This window comes from Eurosta solidaginis, chromosome 2, assembly GCF_040869045.1.
Source record: "Eurosta solidaginis isolate ZX-2024a chromosome 2, ASM4086904v1, whole genome shotgun sequence".
Classification (NCBI taxonomy): Eukaryota; Metazoa; Arthropoda; class Insecta; order Diptera; family Tephritidae; genus Eurosta; species Eurosta solidaginis.
In genome coordinates this window covers 199278963-199300707 of record NC_090320.1, presented here as the reverse complement: position 1 = coordinate 199300707, position 21745 = coordinate 199278963, and the positions used below count along the sequence as shown (strand labels likewise).

The window sequence follows — 21745 nt, the reverse complement described above, 5'->3', positions numbered from 1 at the left end:
CTTATTTAGTATTTTTATTGTATAAGGTAAATTTGACTATATATATAATATATATATTATATACAATGTATATTACAACAAGGATTGAAGCATTTCATCAACACACTCAAACATATAGTCCTTAAATTTATCATCCACTTCCAGAAGTTCAAGTACTTCTTTAACACGATCAACATTAGTATAGCGATAAAAAACGTCTGGATGATTCAATTTTAAATTTTTCAAATAATCACCCGGCACACGTAATATAGTCGCTGAAATACAATTATAGAGTGCACCCCACAATTCCAGCGCTTTTAATGATTTCTCAAACTCTACGCGACTTATTTCTTGCTCCGGCTCAAGTTCCTGTTGCTTAAGCTCATCGGCAAAGTAACGGTAATATGTGTCATAACACCAGCCTTTCATTGTATACCTTTGCTCCGGTGTTATATTCAGATAGACAACCATGAGCACATCAATCGCTGGAGGGCTATAGCGTGCAAGTTGATAGTCGACCAGTACCACCGATACTTTGTCGGGTTGAGATTTGTGATAGAACAAATTGCCACTCCAGAGGTCGCGATGGCAAAATACGTTGCGATAGTCATTTGATGGATTCATCATTTCATAGACAGTATCCAGTTTGCGCGGGAGACTTTCGGCAATGAAGTTTTGTAGCTCATTGCTTTGGTATTTGGGATGAATACGTGCGACAGCTAAAATGGCCTGTAGTTGAAGAAAATCAAGAATTAAATAAAAATGAGACACACATTTCTGGGCGATATTGAGATCTTTTCTAACAAGGTCTATATACAAGTGTGGCGAAGATTAGAAATTAAAGATATATTGAATTTTTTGCTGGAACTTTTCGTGATTTCAATTTCTTGCCTAATTTATAGCTATAGATATCTAACAGCGTCAGAAAATAATTTATAAAATCAGTGTTAAGAGATGAGACTTCAGCCTAAAAGACCACAAAAGTGTATTGCTATCACGGGTAATCAACATAAAATATATAGAGTGCTCAATATGGGCTTGTTACTCGGGAAAAACCTCTGTCAAAAAATGTCGAAGCTCTGCAGAAGTGATACACCTTGACTTAAAGCTCAGAATCGAATGTTGGCGAAGTAAGTCAAACATCCATCCTGATGCCTAGCTGTCCAAGAAAAAATATATTCTCACGGTGTAATCTATAAATCTTTTAAATTAAAGGTTAGCTATGTGAGATGGTTATTCTCAATTAATGTGAAGGAATCGTTAAAAGGGGTGTGGCGATTCGCCAACATGTGGGAAAAGATTATATTATTGTTGTTAGCATAGTAAAATTTAAAAACCAATCAGTCGATTGAGATATTTCTTTTTTGTATTAAGAACTCAATTTCATTCTAGTTTTTTAAAGCAAAAATGACATTTTCTCCAAAAAACAGTTTGCGTGTTTATTTGCTATGAACCAAACGTTTAAACTAGTTTCCATCGAGCACATATTACCACACCAATATGTTATGATCACATTCAAGTGTACATGTATATTTAGTTTCATACACTAGCATTACCAGGTTAAAAAAACAAAATATTAAGACGGGAAACATATTAAATATACTGTTCTATTTAAACTTCTAAACTAAAGTAATACATATTCGTATGCTTCTACAAATATGTATAATTCGCCTATGGACTCCAAAACTACTACGCTGAATTTACTAGAATAGATAGCTGCATGGAAACCCGGGAGTGTTTGTTATGACGTTTCTTCCCGCGAAATGTTCCAAGCGTTTGATTTGCTTAAGATTTTCTTGGCTGCAGATTTTGTTTATTCGCAAAGCCCTGTTTCAGAATTTATTGAAATTCTAAAATTCGGGTCTAAAAGCCCTACCCTTAAATTTACTGCAAAAACCCCTTTTCCGACATAAAATCAATAAATATTGAGCTTCGATAGAGCATTTAGTGAAAAATAGGGAGAATTTGAAACAAATTTCTAGATAGGGTGTTCTTCGATCGAATCATGTGACAGAGTGCGAAAGAGGTAGTAGGGTAGGGATAAGAGGGACGGGGCGGAACACCTGTGGAGACGGATGAAGAGAAGGAAGGAAAGGGAGAGAAAAGGAGAAGGAAGCATCAATCCATAAGAAGAGTGAGACGTAGAATGAAAGGGAGAGAGAAGGATAAAGATGGAGACGGAAATGAAAAGGGACGGGAGTGAGATAGAAACAAAGATGGTAAGATATTAGGAGAAGCAGAGAAAAAGGAGCGGCAGAAATCAGATCTTTTTTAAAGGCATATAACCAAAGCCCCTCTAACATAATAAATTTAAAGTTTACATAGGAAAGTTAAAGATGAGAAAGTTATAGGATCTCCGTGAACACGAAAAAATTCCGAATACGATAAAAAATATACCGCCTTGAAACCAAAAATAGGTCGCTGCTTATAAGTCCACATTGATACGGAATGAAACGAGGAATGCGTGAAATCGGCGACCAGGTAACCAATACCCAGAGAGTGCTTAGATTGTAGAGGCAACACGTATCTCCTTTATAATTGGAGACAACCAAGCCAAGTACGCAAAATCGATCCCAGTGACACATTCTATCTTACCCCTCTTTGAAGAGGCGCGTTACTTAATATATTGCGTCAAATCACTAATAATCGAATATCTGTTTATTGCTTGAAAGAGAAGACAATAAGACCTCATGTTAATATAGATATAAAATTTCTGATATTTGACAGATAACTGGGGCTTACGGTTAACATATTTTAACCGTCTTTACCTGCTCCTTCGTTCTTCTTACCTTAACACCAGCAGTGTAGAAACGTACATTCGGCGATACAGTCATCTCTCGCAATACATCCTTCAATTGCTCTCCAATATTCACTTGATATTTCACTTCATATATAATACTACACGCATGCATAGTCGCTAATGATTTGAACAACATATCCATTTGGGATTTTGTTAGAAATTCTCCTGGATTTTGTATGGGCTCATATCCCATATCGGCAATGTTTTGCATAACGAAAAGATCATGACGAGTGAAATAACATTGCGCACACCAAATAGTCGGAGCTGAAATAGAAAGCATAAACAATTTTTGATGTTATATCGGCCTACTGATTTGTAATATCGCGAGTTAATATCGAGCTCAAGGCCTAACAATAATTTTTTATCATTATTATTGTTATAACTTTTTTCTTAATTGAAAAAATTTTTAAATTAGAATAGAAGAAAGAAAAAATTTAGACAACGGCCAAAGCTCGTTGTATAGATCCATTTCGGGAATTGCTAAATTCCTTCATCGGCAACGTTTAGGCGCCGCTGCCATCACAGCGGTTTTTTGTTTTCCTTCATTAATCCTACTTCTATTCTGGTTCGTGCCAATTGATATTCACAACACTGCGAGATCTGTTGCAGAATGGATGTGACAATTTGACTTGTTTGATGGCAATGCTGCATAAAGTGAAAATGGCTTTAGGTATTACAAATGAACCAATAAACAGATCCCGCATTTAAAAATGAAAGAGCAAAATAATCATAGTTGCTGGGAAATAAATTTTCTCGGCGTGACGACATGCTTTTGGGCGAGATTAAGCGAAGGCGAGAGGTGCACATGATCGACCCAGCGGGAAAGGCGTGGGTTCAAGCGCGGGGCTGTAAAGTGTCGAAGATTATGTATAGGTCTTACAACCTTAGACTAACACAGTTGCTTCTATCATTAAAAAGAGAGGACTGTAGACTCATGACGGGTATTCTGACTGGACACTGCCTTCCGGCGTCACCTGGCTTTAAATTAGGCTTGGTCAGTGATAGCAGATGTAGGAAGTGCGGATTGGAGGAGGAAGCGATCGAGCACGTTCAGTGCTCGTGCCCTGCATTTGCCAGGCTAAGACTCCAGCTATCAGGAGTGATACAGCAGTCAGATCTAGAAGCAGAAAGTGGCTTAAGTCCTAGGAAGCTTCTAATATTTGCCAAGAGGACGGAGTTATTTTATAACATAGGTCCTGGTTTTTGATTGGGTTTTTCAATTTGGTCGTTAAAACAAACTTCTGGTAATACTACGGACTCAATCAGTCTATGTGAGGTCCTCATGGACCGGCCAGTTCAACCTACCTACCTACGATACGCTTTTTATACTCAGTTGAGCAGAGCTCACAGAGTATATTAAGTTTGATTGGATAACGGTTGGTTGTACATATATAAAGGAATCGAGATAGATATAGACTTCCATATATCAAAATAATCAGGATCGAAAAAAAATTTGATTGAGCCATGTCCGTCCGTCCGTCCGTCCGTCCGTCCGTCCGTCCGTCCGTCCGTCCGTCCGTCCGTCCGTTAACACGATAACTTGAGTAAATTTTGAGGTATCTTGATGAAATTTGGTATGTAGGTTCCTTAGCACTCATCTCAGATCGCTATTTAAAATGAACGATATCGGACTATAACCACGCCCACTTTTTCGATATCGAAAATTTCGAAAAACCGAAAAAATGCGACAATTCATTGCCAAAGGCGGTTAAAGCGATGAAACTTGGTAGATGGGTTGACGTTATGACTCAGAATAGAAAACTAGTAAGATTTTGGATAATGGGCGTGGCACCGCCCACTTTTACAAGAAGGTAATTTAAAAGTTTTGCAAGCTGTAATTTGGCATTCGTTGAAGATATCATGATGAAATTTGGCAGGAACGTTACTACTATTACTATATATGTGCTAAATAAAAATTAGCAAAATAGGATGAAGAACACGCCCACTTTTTAAAAAAAATTTTTTTTAAATTCAAATTTTAACAAAAAAGTTAATATCTTTACTGTATATAAGTAAATTAAGTCAAAATTCAACTCCAGTAATGATATGATGCAACAAAATCCAAAAATAAAAGAAAATTTCAAAATGGGCGTGGCTCCGCCCATTTTCATTTAGTTTGTCTAGAATACTTTTAATGCCATAAGTCGAACAAAAATTTACCAATCCTTCTCAAATTTGGTAGGAGCATAGATTCTGTGACGGTAACTGTTCTCTGTGAAAATGGGCGAAATCGGTGGAAGCCACGCCCAGTTTTTATACACAGTCCACCGTCTGTCCTTCCGCTCGGCCGTTAACACAATAACTTGTGCAAAAACCGATATATCTTTACTAAACTTAGCCCACGTACTTATCTGAACTCACTTTATCTTGGTATAAAAAATGGTCGAAATCCGACCATAACCACGCCCACTTTATCGATATCGAAAATTACGAAAAATGAAAAAAATGCCATAATTCTATACCAACTACGAAAAAAGGGATGAAACATGGTAACTGGATTGCTTTATTGACGCAAAATATAACTTTTGAAAAAACTTTGTAAAATGGGTGTGACACCTACCATATTAAGTAGAAGAAAATGAAAAAGTTCTACAAGGCGAAATCAACAGCCCTTGGAATCTTGGCAGGAACACTGTTAGTGGTATTGCATACATAAATAAATTAGCAGTACCCGACAGATGATTTTCTGGATAACCTGGTCCACATTTTGGTCGATATCGCGAGAACGCCTTCACATATACATCTAAGGGCCACTCGCTTTTAAAACCCTCATTAATACTTTTAATTTGATATCCATATCGTACAAACACATTCTAGAATCACCCTGGCCCACCCTAATGGCGATATCTCGAAAAGGCGTCCACCTATAGACCTAATGCCCACTCCCTCTTAATATGCTCAGTAACACCTTTCGTTTGATACCCATATCGTACAAACATTCTAGAGTCACCCCTGGCCCACCCTAATGGCGATATCTCGAAAAGGCGTCCACCTATAGACCTAATGCCCACTCCCTCTTAAAATGCTCAGTAACACCTTTCGTTTGATACCCATATCGTACAAACATTCTAGAGTCACCCCTGGCCCACCCTAATGGCGATATCTCGAAAAGGCGTCCACATATAGACCTAATGCCCACTCCCTCTTAAAATGCTCAGTAACACCTTTCGTTTGATACCCATATCGTACAAACATTCTAGAGTCACCCTTGGTCCACATTTATGGCGATATCTCGAAAAGGCGTCCACCTATAGAACTAAGGATTACTCCCTTTTAAAATACTCATTACCACCTTTCATTTGATACCAATATCGTACAAACACATTCTAGAGTCACCCTGGCCCACCCTAATGGCGATATCTCGAAAAGGCGTCCACCTATAGACCTAATGCCCACTCCCTCTTAAAATGCTCAGTAACACCTTTCGTTTGATACCCATATCGTACAAACATTCTAGAGTCACCCCTGGCCCACCCTAATGGCGATATCTCGAAAAGGCGTCCACCTATAGACCTAATGCCCACTCCCTCTTAAAATGCTCAGTAACACCTTTCGTTTGATATCCATATCGTACAAACATTATAGAGTCACCCTTGGTCCACCTTTATGGCGATATCTCGAAAAGGCGTCCACCTATAGAACTAAGGATTACTCCCTTTTAAAATACTCATTACCACCTTTCATTTGATACCCATATCGTACAGAAACATTCTAGAGTCACCCCTGGCCCACCCTAATGGCGATATCTCGAAAAGGCGTCCACCTATAGACCTAATGCCCACTCCCTCTTAAAATGCTCAGTAACACCTTTCGTTTGATACCCATATCGTACAAACATTCTAGAGTCACCCCTGGCCCACCCTAATGGCGATATCTCGAAAAGGCGTCCACCTATAGACCTCATGCCCACTTCCTCTTAAAATGCTCAGTAGCACCTTTCTTTTGATACCCATATCGTACAAACATTCTAGAGTCACCCTTGGTCCACCTTTATGGCGATATCTCGAAAAGGCGTCCACCTATAGAACTAAGGATTACTCCCTTTTAAAATACTCATTACCATCTTTCATTTGATACCCATATCATACAAACACATTCTAGAGTCACCCCTGGCCCACCCTAATGGCGACATTTCGAAAAGGCGTGCACCTATAGACCTAATGCCCACTCCCTCTTAAAATGCTCAGTAACACCTTTCATTTGATTCCCATATCGTACAACTAGAGACACCCCTGGTCCACCTTTATGGCGATATCTCGAAACGGCGTCCACCTATGGAACTAAGGATCACTGCTTTTCAAAATACTCATTAACAGCTTTCATTTGATACCCATATCGTACAAACATATTCTAGAGTCAGCCTTGGTCCACCTTTATGGCGATTTCTCGAAAAGGCGTTCACCTATAGAACTAAAGCCCATTCCCTTTTAAAATACTCATTATCACCTTTCATTTGATACCCATATCGTACAAACACATTCTAGAGTCAGCCCTGGTCCACCTTTATGGCGATATCCCTAAATGGCGTCCATCCATAGAACTATGGCCTACTCTCTCTTAAAATACTCTTTAATACCTTCCATTTGATACACATGTCATACAACCACATTCCAGGGTTACCCCAGGTTCATTTTCCTACATGGTGATTTTCCTTATTTTGTCTCCATAGCTCGCAACTGAGTATGTAATGTTCGGTTACACCCGAACTTAGCCTTCCTTACTTGTTATAACATGTTTCATTGCTGACGCAGTGTTCAGACTTTATTCCAATGGGAGTATTTTGCTCTGCCCTTACCTCCTAAATTTTTTATTTAGGTCGAGTTGAAAACTAAATAATATTACTACCTAATATTTTTTGGTTGAAGTTTTCATTGCATACGTATGAAAAGCTGATTGTTTACAAGTGACGATTGGATGAAATTTTTTTACGTGAATTCATTGCTCGTGTCTTAAGACATGTTTGTTCTCATTTTACTCACAGTTTTTGTACTTTTTCGTACGGAATGAGAACAGAAGGAGTAAAATGTAAGTAAAAAATGTATCCGGACGCGATCTGTAAATCCTGCCAAAATTCAACATATGGCACTTCTTGAATTTTTATATAAAAATGAAGTACGTTGAGTCAGCCAGGTCAGCTAACCCGGTTTTGCGATAACAGTCGCCAATTGGGAGCACCAATCGAGGTCAAATCTTCCTCCAACTGTCTCCCCAACTCAGTGAAGGTCTTCTCTTTCTTCTGTTTACAAACTGGCGGAGCGTATTCGTTCATCCGCATAACATGACCTAGCTAGCGTCGTCATATCTGCGAAAAGCTCATATAGCTCATCGTTATACCTCCTTCGATACTCGCCGTCGACTTCACGTATAGGACTATAAATCTCATCTCATATTCTCTCGACACCTTCCATGATTCCGAGCCATACATCAGGGCAGGTATGATGAGTGACTTGGTGAGCGTGAATTTTGTTCCTCGAGAGAGAACTTTAGTTTTTTTTCAATTGCCTAAAGAAGCACTTGTTGGCAAGAGTTATTCTCCGTTTGATTTCTAGGCCGACATTGTTTTTGCTTTTAATGCTGCTTCCCAAATAGACGAAATCCTTCACAGTCTCGAAATTATATCCGCCAACAGTGACGTGGCTACAAAGGCCACTATGACAGCAAGTACTTCGTCTTGTCCACATTTAATGCAAGACTCACTTTTTTTGCTTCTTTAGCTTATACCAACTCTTCGCCTCCATGCCCGGCGAGTATCCCGTCATTACTTGGCACCTTGTGATTTTTTAGCCGTGATATTGTCATCCTCACTTCGCCATAGTTGGATGCCGGAGCATGTTTTTCACCATCGCCGATCGGGGTATCGGGTTCGTCTTCCCCCACACTGTGTACATCGCCATTATCATTCCTACAGGACTCTGCCCAGGTCTTGAAATCTTCTATCAATAAAAAAGAATGAAATATGTATGGGAACCCGCAAAAAAATTATAATAATATTTCTAGTTGTTCGCCCGCTTTTAAAAAGAAAGAAACTTTAATTTTTACTCCGGCGTAGTCCTTTACTCAGGTAACACCTTTAAATACTCCAACACTAGTAACGAAATATGAGAGAAATGTAATAAATCGAAAAACTTCAAAAGCGCTACGTCATCAAACTTTTTTTCAAATTCGATTACAAGTACAACAATTCCAGAATTCGGGATCTTGGCTCATTTGTTTATGGGTATTACACATCGGATCTCATGCATAAAAAGAGAGCATTCGCTTAGACCCAATCTTCTGAGCATTGTAAATCTTACCAAGTTGCGCTGATCGCTGGAAATTCGCACATTCACACGCACAGTTCTCGACTCAGTTTCAAAAAAAAACTTTAGATTATTTAGCTCAACTTTTATAGTGAGATAATCCTTACGAATTTATGTATATAGAATATATAAGGCGTCTTTGTTATTATTAAAACAATATTTTTATTTATATTAAAGATTTTATCTTTTTTTTTTAACTTTGAAAAAACTCCGAACACCATTCCTTCGTTATATGTCATTCGACTGCCTATTGCTTCTGGGTTCCTGTTTCTGTCGCTTAAAAGAACAAAACTTAAAGAATCTAATCTAATTTTGAATTTTTTTCCGACTTATCTGGAACTCTAGAGCTATTAAAAAGGTAATCAAAAAAATTGTTTATTACATTTTTTGCGAAAATGTTTAACTTTTCGAGTTCAAATTCTTTTTTTAGTTTTAAGATTTGTATGCAAAATTTGCAATTGAATGATTTTAAATGCAAATTTTTCAAATATATTTTATGAAAATTTCTAATTGTTCCTCTAATTTATTATGTTCGAATGAAAGCAAAACAATATCAATTGTGAGTTACTAAACGGCAGAACATGGATGTTAAAATCCCAATTATAGTTTTTCTTTGTAAGCATGTACGGAGCAGATTTTTCAATATTTGCATTTGCTACTCCAGAGTAGCAGTAGTAACGAAAAATATGCTCTGCATAGAGCATAGAGCAGAGCGACAGAAAAGGGGCTCTGCTATGAGCTACGTAGTATTTTAGAGCCGGACAAATAGCAGGATAAAAACTCCAAACAAAATTTCATTTGTAGTGGAGCGATAACAAAAAAATAAATGTATTCCTTTTTCTCTGTTAGGCGTTGTTATGTAGAACTCTCTTTTTTGTTTTTGGAGCTGTTTAAGCATTGTAATGTTGTTGTTTTTGGACTTGTGGTTTTATATGACGGTCTTTAAGTCGTTGTTGTAGTTTCTTGTTTTTGTTGCTATTTTTATAGTATTGGGACACTCGCCTCCGTTCCGTAGATAGATAGTAGAGCGAAAAAAAGACAAAGTGTTGTATAACAATGACCAACAGAGTAAATAGCATTTACTTTTTTTTGCTATCGCTCAACTACAAATAGTTCGTAGTTTTTATCCAGCTACTTACTCAGCTCTAAAAAACGACGTAGCTTATAGCAGACCCAAAGAAATGCGATAACTTTTTCATACTACGGCTCTGCTCTATGCTTTGTTTATGTTCAGAGCCGGAGCTGTAGCAAAGCATATTATTCAGTCTGAAGTACGAAATGAAAATTTCATTGTTTTCTGCTCTAAACAGGCCTACATAGAAAAACCAATCTGCTATTTGCTCTGCTCTGAAACAGGACGTAGACCATAGCAGAGTCCATGAAATGTTATCAATTTTGTATGCTACGACTCTGCTCTATGCTCTATTGATGTTGAGAGCCGTAGCAAGTCAGAAAACTCCAAATCGTAAAAGCATTTTCAATTACTGGTTTTACATACATTTTGTCTTGGAAATTTTTAAATTTCTCGACTGTTTTCAAACATTTTAAAATATGTTATTTTTAGTCTGAAGATGAGAACTTATTTTTCGTGTTAAAGGCCCTAGAACTATTGTAAAGGTGGGTATTTTATTTATACTCTTATATACATACATACTCAATTTTCGCAACTCATTCAAGAGTCGTTCATAGATCGCTGCTTCTTTGACTAGCATTCCGCAACCTTCAATAAACGCTGTCATTTCGGGATTTTGATAAGGTAATGATTTTATGAACATCCGTGTCTTTTTTATCTCATTCGACTGAAAAGATAATAAGAGTTGAAAAAATATTTTTTGAGTCTTGGATGGAAACAATGTATTTTCTTTACGTATACATTAGGGTGGTCCCTATTAATCAAATGAACAACTTTTTTCGGTTTTACCCCACTTCAGACGGCAATAGCTAGGTCCAAAATATCACATATAATTTTTGGTCACTGTAGCAAACGGCTCAGAGGTGTCGCACGCAAAAAATTAAAATATATTTGTATTTTTAATACCAAAATCCATAAAACTATTGTTGACGATATTACACAAAATTTTTGGTCCAGAGTGCAACAGTTAAAGCATGTTATACAGGGATACAAACTCATATTAAATTAAGAAGGCTAACTATGAGACGGTCCGAGAGAAAAGGCCCCTACTTCCAGTGCCGCTGATTTTACACTACGAGTAGGTATATGAATCGTAGACGCTAGCCTTAGCATCCATCCCTTATACGGCGCAATTACTGTCGACTTTGACTGCTTATAACTCAAAAAGTGATAAAGATAAGATCTCCGGCTTTTAATAATTCTTATAACGAACTTTGTTGTTGTTGTAGCAGTGCTTCGCCCCATCCAATAGGTGCGACCCATCACAAATTGTCATCAATATTCTCTAACGGAAGTCCAAGGAAACTTGCTGTTTCAACAGGGGTGGACCATAATGAGAAGGGTGTTAGAGGCGTTGGTTCCACATTACAGTTAAAGAGATGGTTGGTTTCATATGGGGACACATAACAAGCGGAGCATACATTTTGTATGTCGGGGTTGATTCTGGATAGGTAAGAGTTTAACCTGTTACAGTATCCAGATCGAAGTTGAGCTAGATTGACTCGTGTTTCCCTGGGGAGTGTGCGTTCCTCTTCCGCAAGTTTTGGGTACTGTTCTTTGAGTACTGTATTCACCGGGCAATTCCCGGCATAAAGGTCCGACGCCTGTTTGTGGAGTTCACTGAGGACCTGTTTAAGCGTCTGGGCGGTGTTGGCTCATAAATCAGATGTCTGTTGGGATGCCCAGGTTTCTGGTTATTCAACAGGAACTATTTGTTTAGCATCTCATTTCTCTTCCTGATGGAGAGTATTCTCGCCTCATTATGTAGATGGTGTTCTGGGGACATAAGAAGGCGGCCGTGGCGGTTCTGAGAGCAGTATTTCGGCAGGACTGTAGCTTCTTCCAGAGAGTAGTTTTGCTGCTGAATGCTCACCAATGCTCCTGATCAAACGTCACACCCAAGATTTTGGGGTGTAGGACAGTCGGTAACGTAGTGCCATTGACTTGGATTTTCAAAATGGTCGACATTTGAGACGTCCATATTGTAAATGAGGTCGCGGAGGAATTAGTCGGTGATAATGCCAGGTTTCGAGAGCCGAAAAAACTGGAGAGATCAGGGAGGTATCCGTTTATTCTGTTGCAAAGCTCATCGATCTGTGGGTCCGGGCCTGTGGCCGTTATTGTGCAGTCATCGGTGTAGGAAACGATAGTAACTCCTTCTGGTGGCAAAGGAGTTTTGATATGTAGAAGTTAAACAAAAGTGGGGATAGGACACCACCCTGTGGCAGCCCTTGTTTAATTCTTCTTGGTTTTGATGTCTCATTATCTGAATTGCACCCATGCCTGCCGACCACCCAGATAATTTGCGGTCCACCTTTTAAGAGAGGGAGGAGGAGGAGGAGGTAGACCCTTCCAGGTCTTGCAGTAACGTGCTACGGTTGACCGTATCAAAAGCTTTTGATAGTTCTAGCGCAACGAGTATTGTTCTATGGTGGGGGTTTTGATTTAAACCGCAATTTATCTGGGTGCTAATGGCATTTAGCGTGGTGGTGGAGCTATGGAGTTTTCTAAAGCCATGCTGATGACAGGCTAGCTGCAAATTTGCTTTGAAGTAGGGGAGAAAAATGGCTTCCCTATTGGCGATAGGAGAGATATCGGGCGATATGAGTCTCCTATGTTAGCTGGTTTCCCAGGCTTTAGTAGCGGGACCACCTTGGCCATTTTCCATTTTTCGGGTATGACAAAGGTGGAAAGAGACAGGTTGAAGATATGTGCTAAATATTTGAAACCCTCTTTCCCTAGGCTTTTAAGCATCGGCATGGCTATGCCGTCTGGGCCCACTGCTTTGGATGGTTTAGCATGACCGATGGCTTCCTCAACCTCTTTGGCGTGACGATAATTGGTGACGCACTGGATTTATGTTTATGTGCGTGTCTGTTGGCCCTCCGTCTATCTTTTTCGACCGTAGAATGCATTATATATTGTCGGCAGAAAGCGCTCGCGCATTTTTTCGCATCCGACATCACTTTATCGCCAAAGGCGATAGAAACTTTGTCATTGTGCAGGTGGTCGGATGCCAATGTTCCCATCGGCTGCCAGTTGACGCAGTTTACGAGTCCTGCGCCCACGATTGATATATCCGGCGAACTGTGACAGCTTCCTACCATACGTGTGGTGGCGTCTCCGTTTATTGTGCATAACGTCGTTTCTTCTATTTGATCCGTCAACATCGCACACCTACTGTCTGCCTGCAAGTTTGAATGCTCTTGATCAGCATTGAAATCGCCTAAAATAATGCTAGTGAGTAAGGCGCTGATGTTAGGGCGGTATCCACTGGGGCAACAGGTGGCAGGAGGGATGTAGATGTTGATGATATCTAGGTTTGCATCGCCTGACCGGACAGATAAGCCTTGATGTTCTAAGACACTGTCCCTGCGGCCGATATCGGGATCAAATATATAATATATGATATTGCACTGAGTGGTGTATGATAAACGCGACTCCGCCTCCATTTCCGCCTCTCGCGATCTTTTCTGTGGACATTATACCCAGAACAGGTCTGCAGAGCAGATCTTGCTGTGAGTTTAGTCTCTTGAATCGCATCAATGCGGATGTTGTGCCGATTCGTGAAATCGACTATCTCCATGATCTTCCCAGTTAATCCATTACAGTTTAACTGCAGAATTCTGAAGTGCAACGGGGGAGACGTAGTCACTCTGGGAGTAAGTGACGGGTGACTACGCCTGGGTTGTGAAAGGCTAGGCCGCAACTGCTGTTGTGGCCCTAGGACTGGACGTCCTTGGGTAAGCATTGGGGTAACCGGTGTATTTGGGTTTGCGACCTGGCAACGTGGCGAAATTAAACCCTTCAGGGGGTTGCCGTCGCGGAGACCAGAACATCTAGGAAAGTGGCACCGTCCAAGGCAGGAGCTACATTGGGCGGATGTCGCAAACATATATATTCTGTGGTGGCAAACCGTGGAAAAGGAGGTAGGAACTAAGAGTATGTTTCCCTGACCTGCACGATTGCTGCCGGAAAAGAGGGTGGAAAAGAGGGGGGGGGGGGGGGGGGGGGGGGGAGACGGGGGAAGGGGCTGATGCTCGGCATTGCTACCGATTCTACTACGGAGATAATAGTTATGAGTTGGAGAGGCCGTATGAGTTGGTGGTGCCGTGGGGCGCGAGCAGCAGCGGGTACTTGTTGTGGCTTGCTGAGCAGCGGGGCTGCTGGAAGGTAGTGGGGGCGCTAAGGCGTAGACTACGGTACGCCCTCGGGCGTGAACAGCAAGGAGCCACAAAAGATTTATAAAAGTTACGTGGACACCGGGTTTTGGGATCAAGCCCAGAACAACCTGTCCGATGCAACCATCCCTTGCACGAGACACATTGACAAGAGTATGAGCGTCCTAAAAAGATACTTTTCCGGCAGACGCAGCAAAACCATTTCTCAGGACAGGGGGCAGGAGACGGACCCGGATTGGGTTCGATACCTTCAGGGAGAAAGAGAGTATGGAGCAGTCCCGCTGCAAGGCGCTGCTGTGAGGATGACAATTTGTGGGAGGGACGCAACAAATTAAATGGGGTTACACTGAAATGACAGTCCTTGGTCGGGAAAAATCCCGAGTAGCTCCGGTACATAGAACAGACTGCCTTGGAAAGCGATAACGTACTTTCGTTTATAATAAATCGAAAAAAATTAATCTTTCGAGGTCTTTTCTAGCGGAGTGTCACATGTATTAAAGTCTGAACTTTAAACACTTTGCGACACTTCTTAACCGCGTCCATTCTAGGCCAAAATATATGTGTTGCATTTTTGACTTGAAATTACCATTCGAATTGGTGAAGCTGGAGGAAACCATATGTTTGTGATACAAGAACAACTCTAGTACAAATTATTTTTTTAGCTCTCATGAAAACTTTTCCACTATCTAACATCTCGGGTAGGCCATAAAACGATCATGCGTATCTATCTTATTTAACTCCCATCCTTCCCACTTCTTTCTTTTTCAACCTTCTTTGCATACCGTCAGAGGTGTGTAAATTAGTGTGGTGGTGGGTAAGTTGACTAACTTCTACTAGTAACCCATGGCTTTAGAGATCAGAAACTTGCATTCTCATAGTTTGTCAATACTAAGTAGCAAGCCTAATCTATTCCAAGTACATATGCTTGACAGATACTCGCTAAGTTTAGGAGACAATCGAGGAGTGTAACTTGTAGCTGTTCGAAGATGACGTCTGCTCCGACGCCTCAGTCCCTAAGGGGCCCGTCGGTGCGACGTTATATGATGCCCTCCTTACATATCATGTCGTCTCCCCGGCCGCGTCTCAGGAGAAATATCACCCCAAAGTTTTGGCCAAAGTTCAATGTGGAAAAAAATAGTATGTTTTCCTGCTGCGGTGACTTCTATAGGCATATGGTTCTCGTTGTAGCATTTAGACTCTCTAAGTCTATCAGCTGAGCCTATAGCTGTTACACGTGAAGGTCAAGTGGTAGCTGGTAATCGATTTTGTTTGGCTAGTCTTTTCGACACGGATGGCCTATCTGCCTCCCTTGTAATTTTTCCAAAAACGCGTGGCACTTTTCTCGTCGCGTACAGTATATTCAAGTCATGATTTTTGTAAGAACTTAATTTCACTAATACGTACAGCAGCAAGCAAAAAAATAGCAGTATCCATTTTTTCGTCAATTAAATTTTTTTCTTTTTTTGAAAAGGAATTTTGTAAATGAAACTATGCAAAACAATTCCAAAAACGTTTTCGGAAGAATTGTGGAAACTTATAAATAAATTGCGAACTTTTGACTTATTCGAACTAAAATTGATTGAGCTACAAAACTTCATACTCAAAAAAATTCGTAGAAATCCAAATTAAAAGTTCGAAATTTTCTTAAAACATTGCCGAATTTTGGAACTTTTTCTAAATGTTTTTTGTTAAAGCATCGGAAATAAAAAAAAATATTGATATTAGAGAAAAATTACAAAGTTTCACAAACGGCAAAAACATGTCCTAGTGACCATCGCCGTTTGTAAAACTTTATAATTTTTCTCTAATATAAAGCAATATGAGCAAGTCTCGCTAATTAAATACAGCTGAAACAAGTAAGGAAGGCTAAGTTCGGGTGTAACCGAACATTACATACTCAGTTGCGAGCTATGGAGACAAAATAAGGAAAATCACCATGTAGGAAAATGAACCTGGGGTAACCCTGGAATGTGGTTGTATGACATGTGTATCAAATGGAAGGTATTAAAGAGTATTTTAAGAGAGAGTAGGCCATAGTTCTATGGATGGACGCCATTTAGGGATATCGCCATAAAGGTGGACCAGGGCTGACTCTAGAATGTGTTTGTACGATATGGGTATCAAATGAAAGGTGATAATGAGTATTTTAAAAGGGAATGGGCTTTAGTTCTATAGGTGAACGCCTTTTCGAGAAATCGCCATAAAGGTGGACCAAGGCTGACTCTAGAATATGTTTGTACGATATGGGTATCAAATGAAAGCTGTTAATGAGTATTTTGAAAAGCAGTGATCCTTAGTTCCATAGGTGGACGCCGTTTCGAGATATCGCCATAAAGGTGGACCAGGGGTGTCTCTAGTTGTACGATATGGGAATCAAATGAAAGGTGTTACTGAGCATTTTAAGAGGGAGTGGGCATTAGGTCTATAGGTGCACGCCTTTTCGAAATGTCGCCATTAGGGTGGGCCAGGGGTGACTCTAGAATGTGTTTGTATGATATGGGTATCAAATGAAAGATGGTAATGAGTATTTTAAAAGGGAGTAATCCTTAGTTCTATAGGTGGACGCCTTTTCGAGATATCGCCATAAAGGTGGACCAAGGGTGACTCTAGAATGTTTGTACGATATGGGTATCAAAAGAAAGGTGCTACTGAGCATTTTAAGAGGAAGTGGGCATGAGGTCTATAGGTGGACGCCTTTTCGAGATATCGCCATTAGGGTGGGCCAGGGGTGACTCTAGAATGTTTGTACGATATGGGTATCAAACGAAAGGTGTTACTGAGCATTTTAAGAGGGAGTGGGCATTAGGTCTATAGGTGGACGCCTTTTCGAGATATCGCCATTAGGGTGGGCCAGGGGTGACTCTAGAATGTTTCTGTACGATATGGGTATCAAATGAAAGGTGGTAATGAGTATTTTAAAAGGGAGTAATCCTTAGTTCTATAGGTGGACGCCTTTTCGAGATATCGCCATAAAGGTGGACCAAGGGTGACTCTATAATGTTTGTACGATATGGATATCAAACGAAAGGTGTTACTGAGCATTTTAAGAGGGAGTGGGCATTAGGTCTATAGGTGGACGCCTTTTCGAGATATCGCCATTAGGGTGGGCCAGGGGTGACTCTAGAATGTTTGTACGATATGGGTATCAAACGAAAGGTGTTACTGAGCATTTTAAGAGGGAGTGGGCATTAGGTCTATAGGTGGACGCCTTTTCGAGATATCGCCATTAGGGTGGGCCAGGGTGACTCTAGAATGTGTTTGTACGATATTGGTATCAAATGAAAGGTGGTAATGAGTATTTTAAAAGGGAGTAATCCTTAGTTCTATAGGTGGACGCCTTTTCGAGATATCGCCATAAATGTGGACCAAGGGTGACTCTAGAATGTTTGTACGATATGGGTATCAAACGAAAGGTGTTACTGAGCATTTTAAGAGGGAGTGGGCATTAGGTCTATATGTGGACGCCTTTTCGAGATATCGCCATTAGGGTGGGCCAGGGGTGACTCTAGAATGTTTGTACGATATGGGTATCAAACGAAAGGTGTTACTGAGCATTTTAAGAGGGAGTGGGCATTAGGTCTATAGGTGGACGCCTTTTCGAGATATCGCCATTAGGGTGGGCCAGGGGTGACTCTAGAATGTTTGTACGATATGGGTATCAAACGAAAGGTGTTACTGAGCATATTAAGAGGGAGTGGGCATTAGGTCTATAGGTGGACGCCTTTTCGAGATATCGCCATTAGGGTGGGCCAGGGTGATTCTAGAATGTGTTTGTACGATATGGATATCAAATTAAAAGTATTAATGAGGGTTTTAAAAGCGAGTGGCCCTTAGATGTATATGTGAAGGCGTTCTCGCGATATCGACCAAAATGTGGACCAGGTTATCCAGAAAATCATCTGTCGGGTACTGCTAATTTATTTATGTATGCAATACCACTAACAGTGTTCCTGCCAAGATTCCAAGGGCTGTTGATTTCGCCTTGTAGAACTTTTTCATTTTCTTCTACTTAATATGGTAGGTGTCACACCCATTTTACAAAGTTTTTTCAAAAGTTATATTTTGCGTCAATAAAGCAATCCAGTTACCATGTTTCATCCCTTTTTTCGTAGTTGGTATAGAATTATGGCATTTTTTTCATTTTTCGTAATTTTCGATATCGATAAAGTGGGCGTGGTTATGGTCGGATTTCGACCATTTTTTATACCAAGATAAAGTGAGTTCAGATAAGTACGTGGGCTAAGTTTAGTAAAGATATATCGGTTTTTGCACAAGTTATTGTGTTAACGGCCGAGCGGAAGGACAGACGGTGGACTGTGTATAAAAACTGGGCGTGGCTTCCACCGATTTCGCCCATTTTCACAGAGAACAGTTACCGTCACAGAATCTATGCTCCTACCAAATTTGAGAAGGATTGGTAAATTTTTGTTCGACTTATGGCATTAAAAGTATTCTAGACAAACTAAATGAAAATGGGCGGAGCCACGCCCATTTTGAAATTTTCTTTTATTTTTGGATTTTGTTGCATCATATCATTACTGGAGTTGAATTTTGACTTAATTTACTTATATACAGTAAAGATATTAACTTTTTTGTTAAAATTTGAATTTAAAAAAAATTTTTTTTAAAAAGTGGGCGTGTTCTTCATCCTATTTTGCTAATTTTTATTTAGCACATATATAGTAATAGTAGTAACGTTCCTGCCAAATTTCATCATGATATCTTCAACGAATGCCAAATTACAGCTTGCAAAACTTTTAAATTACCTTCTTGTAAAAGTGGGCGGTGCCACGCCCATTATCCAAAATCTTACTAGTTTTCTATTCTGAGTCATAACGTCAACCCATCTACCAAGTTTCATCGCTTTAACCGCCTTTGGCAATGAATTGTCGCATTTTTTCGGTTTTTCGAAATTTTCGATATCGAAAAAGTGGGCGTGGTTATAGTCCGATATCGTTCATTTTAAATAGCGATCTGAGATGAGTGCTAAGGAACCTACATACCAAATTTCATCAAGATACCTCAAAATTTACTCAAGTTATCGTGTTAACGGACGGACGGACGGACGGACGGACGGACGGACGGACGGACGGACGGACGGACGGACGGACATGGCTCAATCAAATTTTTTTTCGATCCTGATTATTTTGATATATGGAAGTCTATATCTATCTCGATTCCTTTATATATGTACAACCAACCGTTATCCAATCAAACTTAATATACTCTGTGAGCTCTGCTCAACTGAGTATAAAAATTGTTAATTTGAAAAAATAAAGCCCGCTGCCATTATTTTGTTTTCTATTGTATATATAAACTTAAATATGTATATTAGAAAGTATTACATTTTTTAATTGATATTTCAGTTGCAAATGAAAATATTCGCCTAAATAACCAGTTGGTCCGCACTCTGGTATCACATCGTAATTCAACAATACGCCGCTTGTCTTGGTCTCTTTTAACATATTGTCAAGTATTTCCTCAACTTCTGAACTCGATAAAAGGTCATTCTGTATTATGACACGTGCGTGTGTTGTTGTGGGGCTCATCTTTTAAGTTTTTAAATAAAGCTTTGCTTTAAATAATAAAAATTATATAATCAAGCTAAATGCATGAAAACGCGAAGACGATCACATCAACTCACAGCGACAATCAAATAACAACTGAATTGTAGTATTCATTAACTCATTATTTATTACAATTATTTAGAAGCATTCTTATTAAATATACAGCAGCGCACAAAAAAATAGCAGTTAAATGTTTTTTTTTTTTAATATTTTCAACCAAAATCCGCTTTGTTTATTTTCAAAATTCAGCAAGCATGCCAGCCATTGTGGATAAAACAAGTGTGACATCTTATCCGTCAACTGCCTGACGGGATGTTCAAGGTGGCTACTTTTTGGCATTTTGGCAGCGTTTTGACAGGATGTTCAATATGGCGGCGCATACGGTCGCCTATCTTCAGCGGGTGATAGAAAGAGATACAGGATGAGAGCACGATATTCCCTTTGAAAATCAGGTGATCCATTCTATTTGTAATTTTGACGTCTATACAGAAGCTATCACACTTGTCTTATCCACAATGAAACCAGCCTCAAAAGCTCTTAAAAAAATTCCAAATAAATCCAATAGAATTTTTCGAAGTTTTTAACTTTTTATTTGGAGATCTCTGAATTTTTTTCAGTATGCAGTCCTGTAATCTAGCGAAGTACAAATTTTATATTTCGCATTGATTTTAGGCAATTTTTTTCTGAAGGGTGTTTTAGATTTTCCTCCATACAATGGGTGAACATTATTTTTTTGGATGAAAAAAAAAAAATCTGAAACACACTTCGAAAAAAAAATTGTCAAAAGTCAATGTGAAATATACACTATCTACTTTGTTAGATTAAAATTGGCCGAGCTACAAAAAATCTCAGAGAACTCTGCATAAAAAATTTTAAATTTTCTCGAATTTTCATAAAACGGTTCTGTGGACGGCGTGCATAGCTTCGGTTGCAAAGTTGCAAAGTTTGCCAGAAGTTTTTTCTTTTAAATGTGGAAAATAAAAAAATTTAAATTTAATTGAAGAAATTTTATTTTTCTGTTCGCTGCTGTATATATAAAATGATGTTCGTCTACGAATTTTTAATCCAATTTCAAGTGGAATCGGATATTTTGCAATTGAATCTGTGAAAACTCTATCTGTTATAGTGTGCATTCCGGAAGAGTACTCATGCGAAATCTTAATTTTATAGAGCTTTTACACGTACTTATACGGCCCGATCACCACCAGCAAGGCTAGAATAGCAGAAAACTTTACTTTATTTAATATTTTTTGAAAAATTTAAGCAACGGTAAACGGGAAGGGACAAGGCGACAGCTGTTTCGGTGGTATATTCTTAGTCTCCTAAGAATGGACCAAAGTCACATTTTGTTGTTTCACAACTTTTTCCCAGTTGTATTCACTTCATCACAAAGCAATAACGAGCGGCTTTAATAATATCGATAACAAAGCGATAACTCGTCTGTAGTAACGATTATTTGCGATATCAAACATATCGATATCAAACCAATAATGGCCGTTGTCGATAACCGTTTTAAGTCGATACCTCGTCGATAGCGACGAATAGCACGCGGATAGCCCGATAACCCCTTTCAAGGATTTTCCAGCGCAATTTATAGCTTCTCAAATATATTTGTCAACCTCAACTATCCGTGGTGAATCCAATTTATTTACCAGGTGAATCTCTGGCGAGGTCAAGTTTCTCACGAAAGACGGGACTTAAACGGGCCCGAACTGACTTGCCAATAAACCCAAAATGAAACCGAAAACAGTGTTGAAATGGTTTTTTTGTATAGCCCGGAAATTATA

At 39.4% G+C, this 21745-nt stretch overlaps 1 protein-coding gene across 1 annotated transcript; it reads right to left on the bottom strand.

The window, feature by feature from the left end:
• Window positions 1-11: 11 nt before the first annotated feature.
• Window positions 12-20038, bottom strand: LOC137240498 (uncharacterized). The gene is made up of 4 exons (XM_067766861.1): window positions 19737-20038; window positions 10733-10877; window positions 2769-3043; window positions 12-708 (listed from the first exon to the last, which is right to left on the bottom strand). Exons 1-4 carry the CDS (start codon window positions 19938-19940, stop codon window positions 73-75), a joined length of 1260 nt encoding a protein of 419 aa, XP_067622962.1. The 5' UTR covers window positions 19941-20038; the 3' UTR covers window positions 12-72.
• Window positions 20039-21745: the final 1707 nt, after the last annotated feature.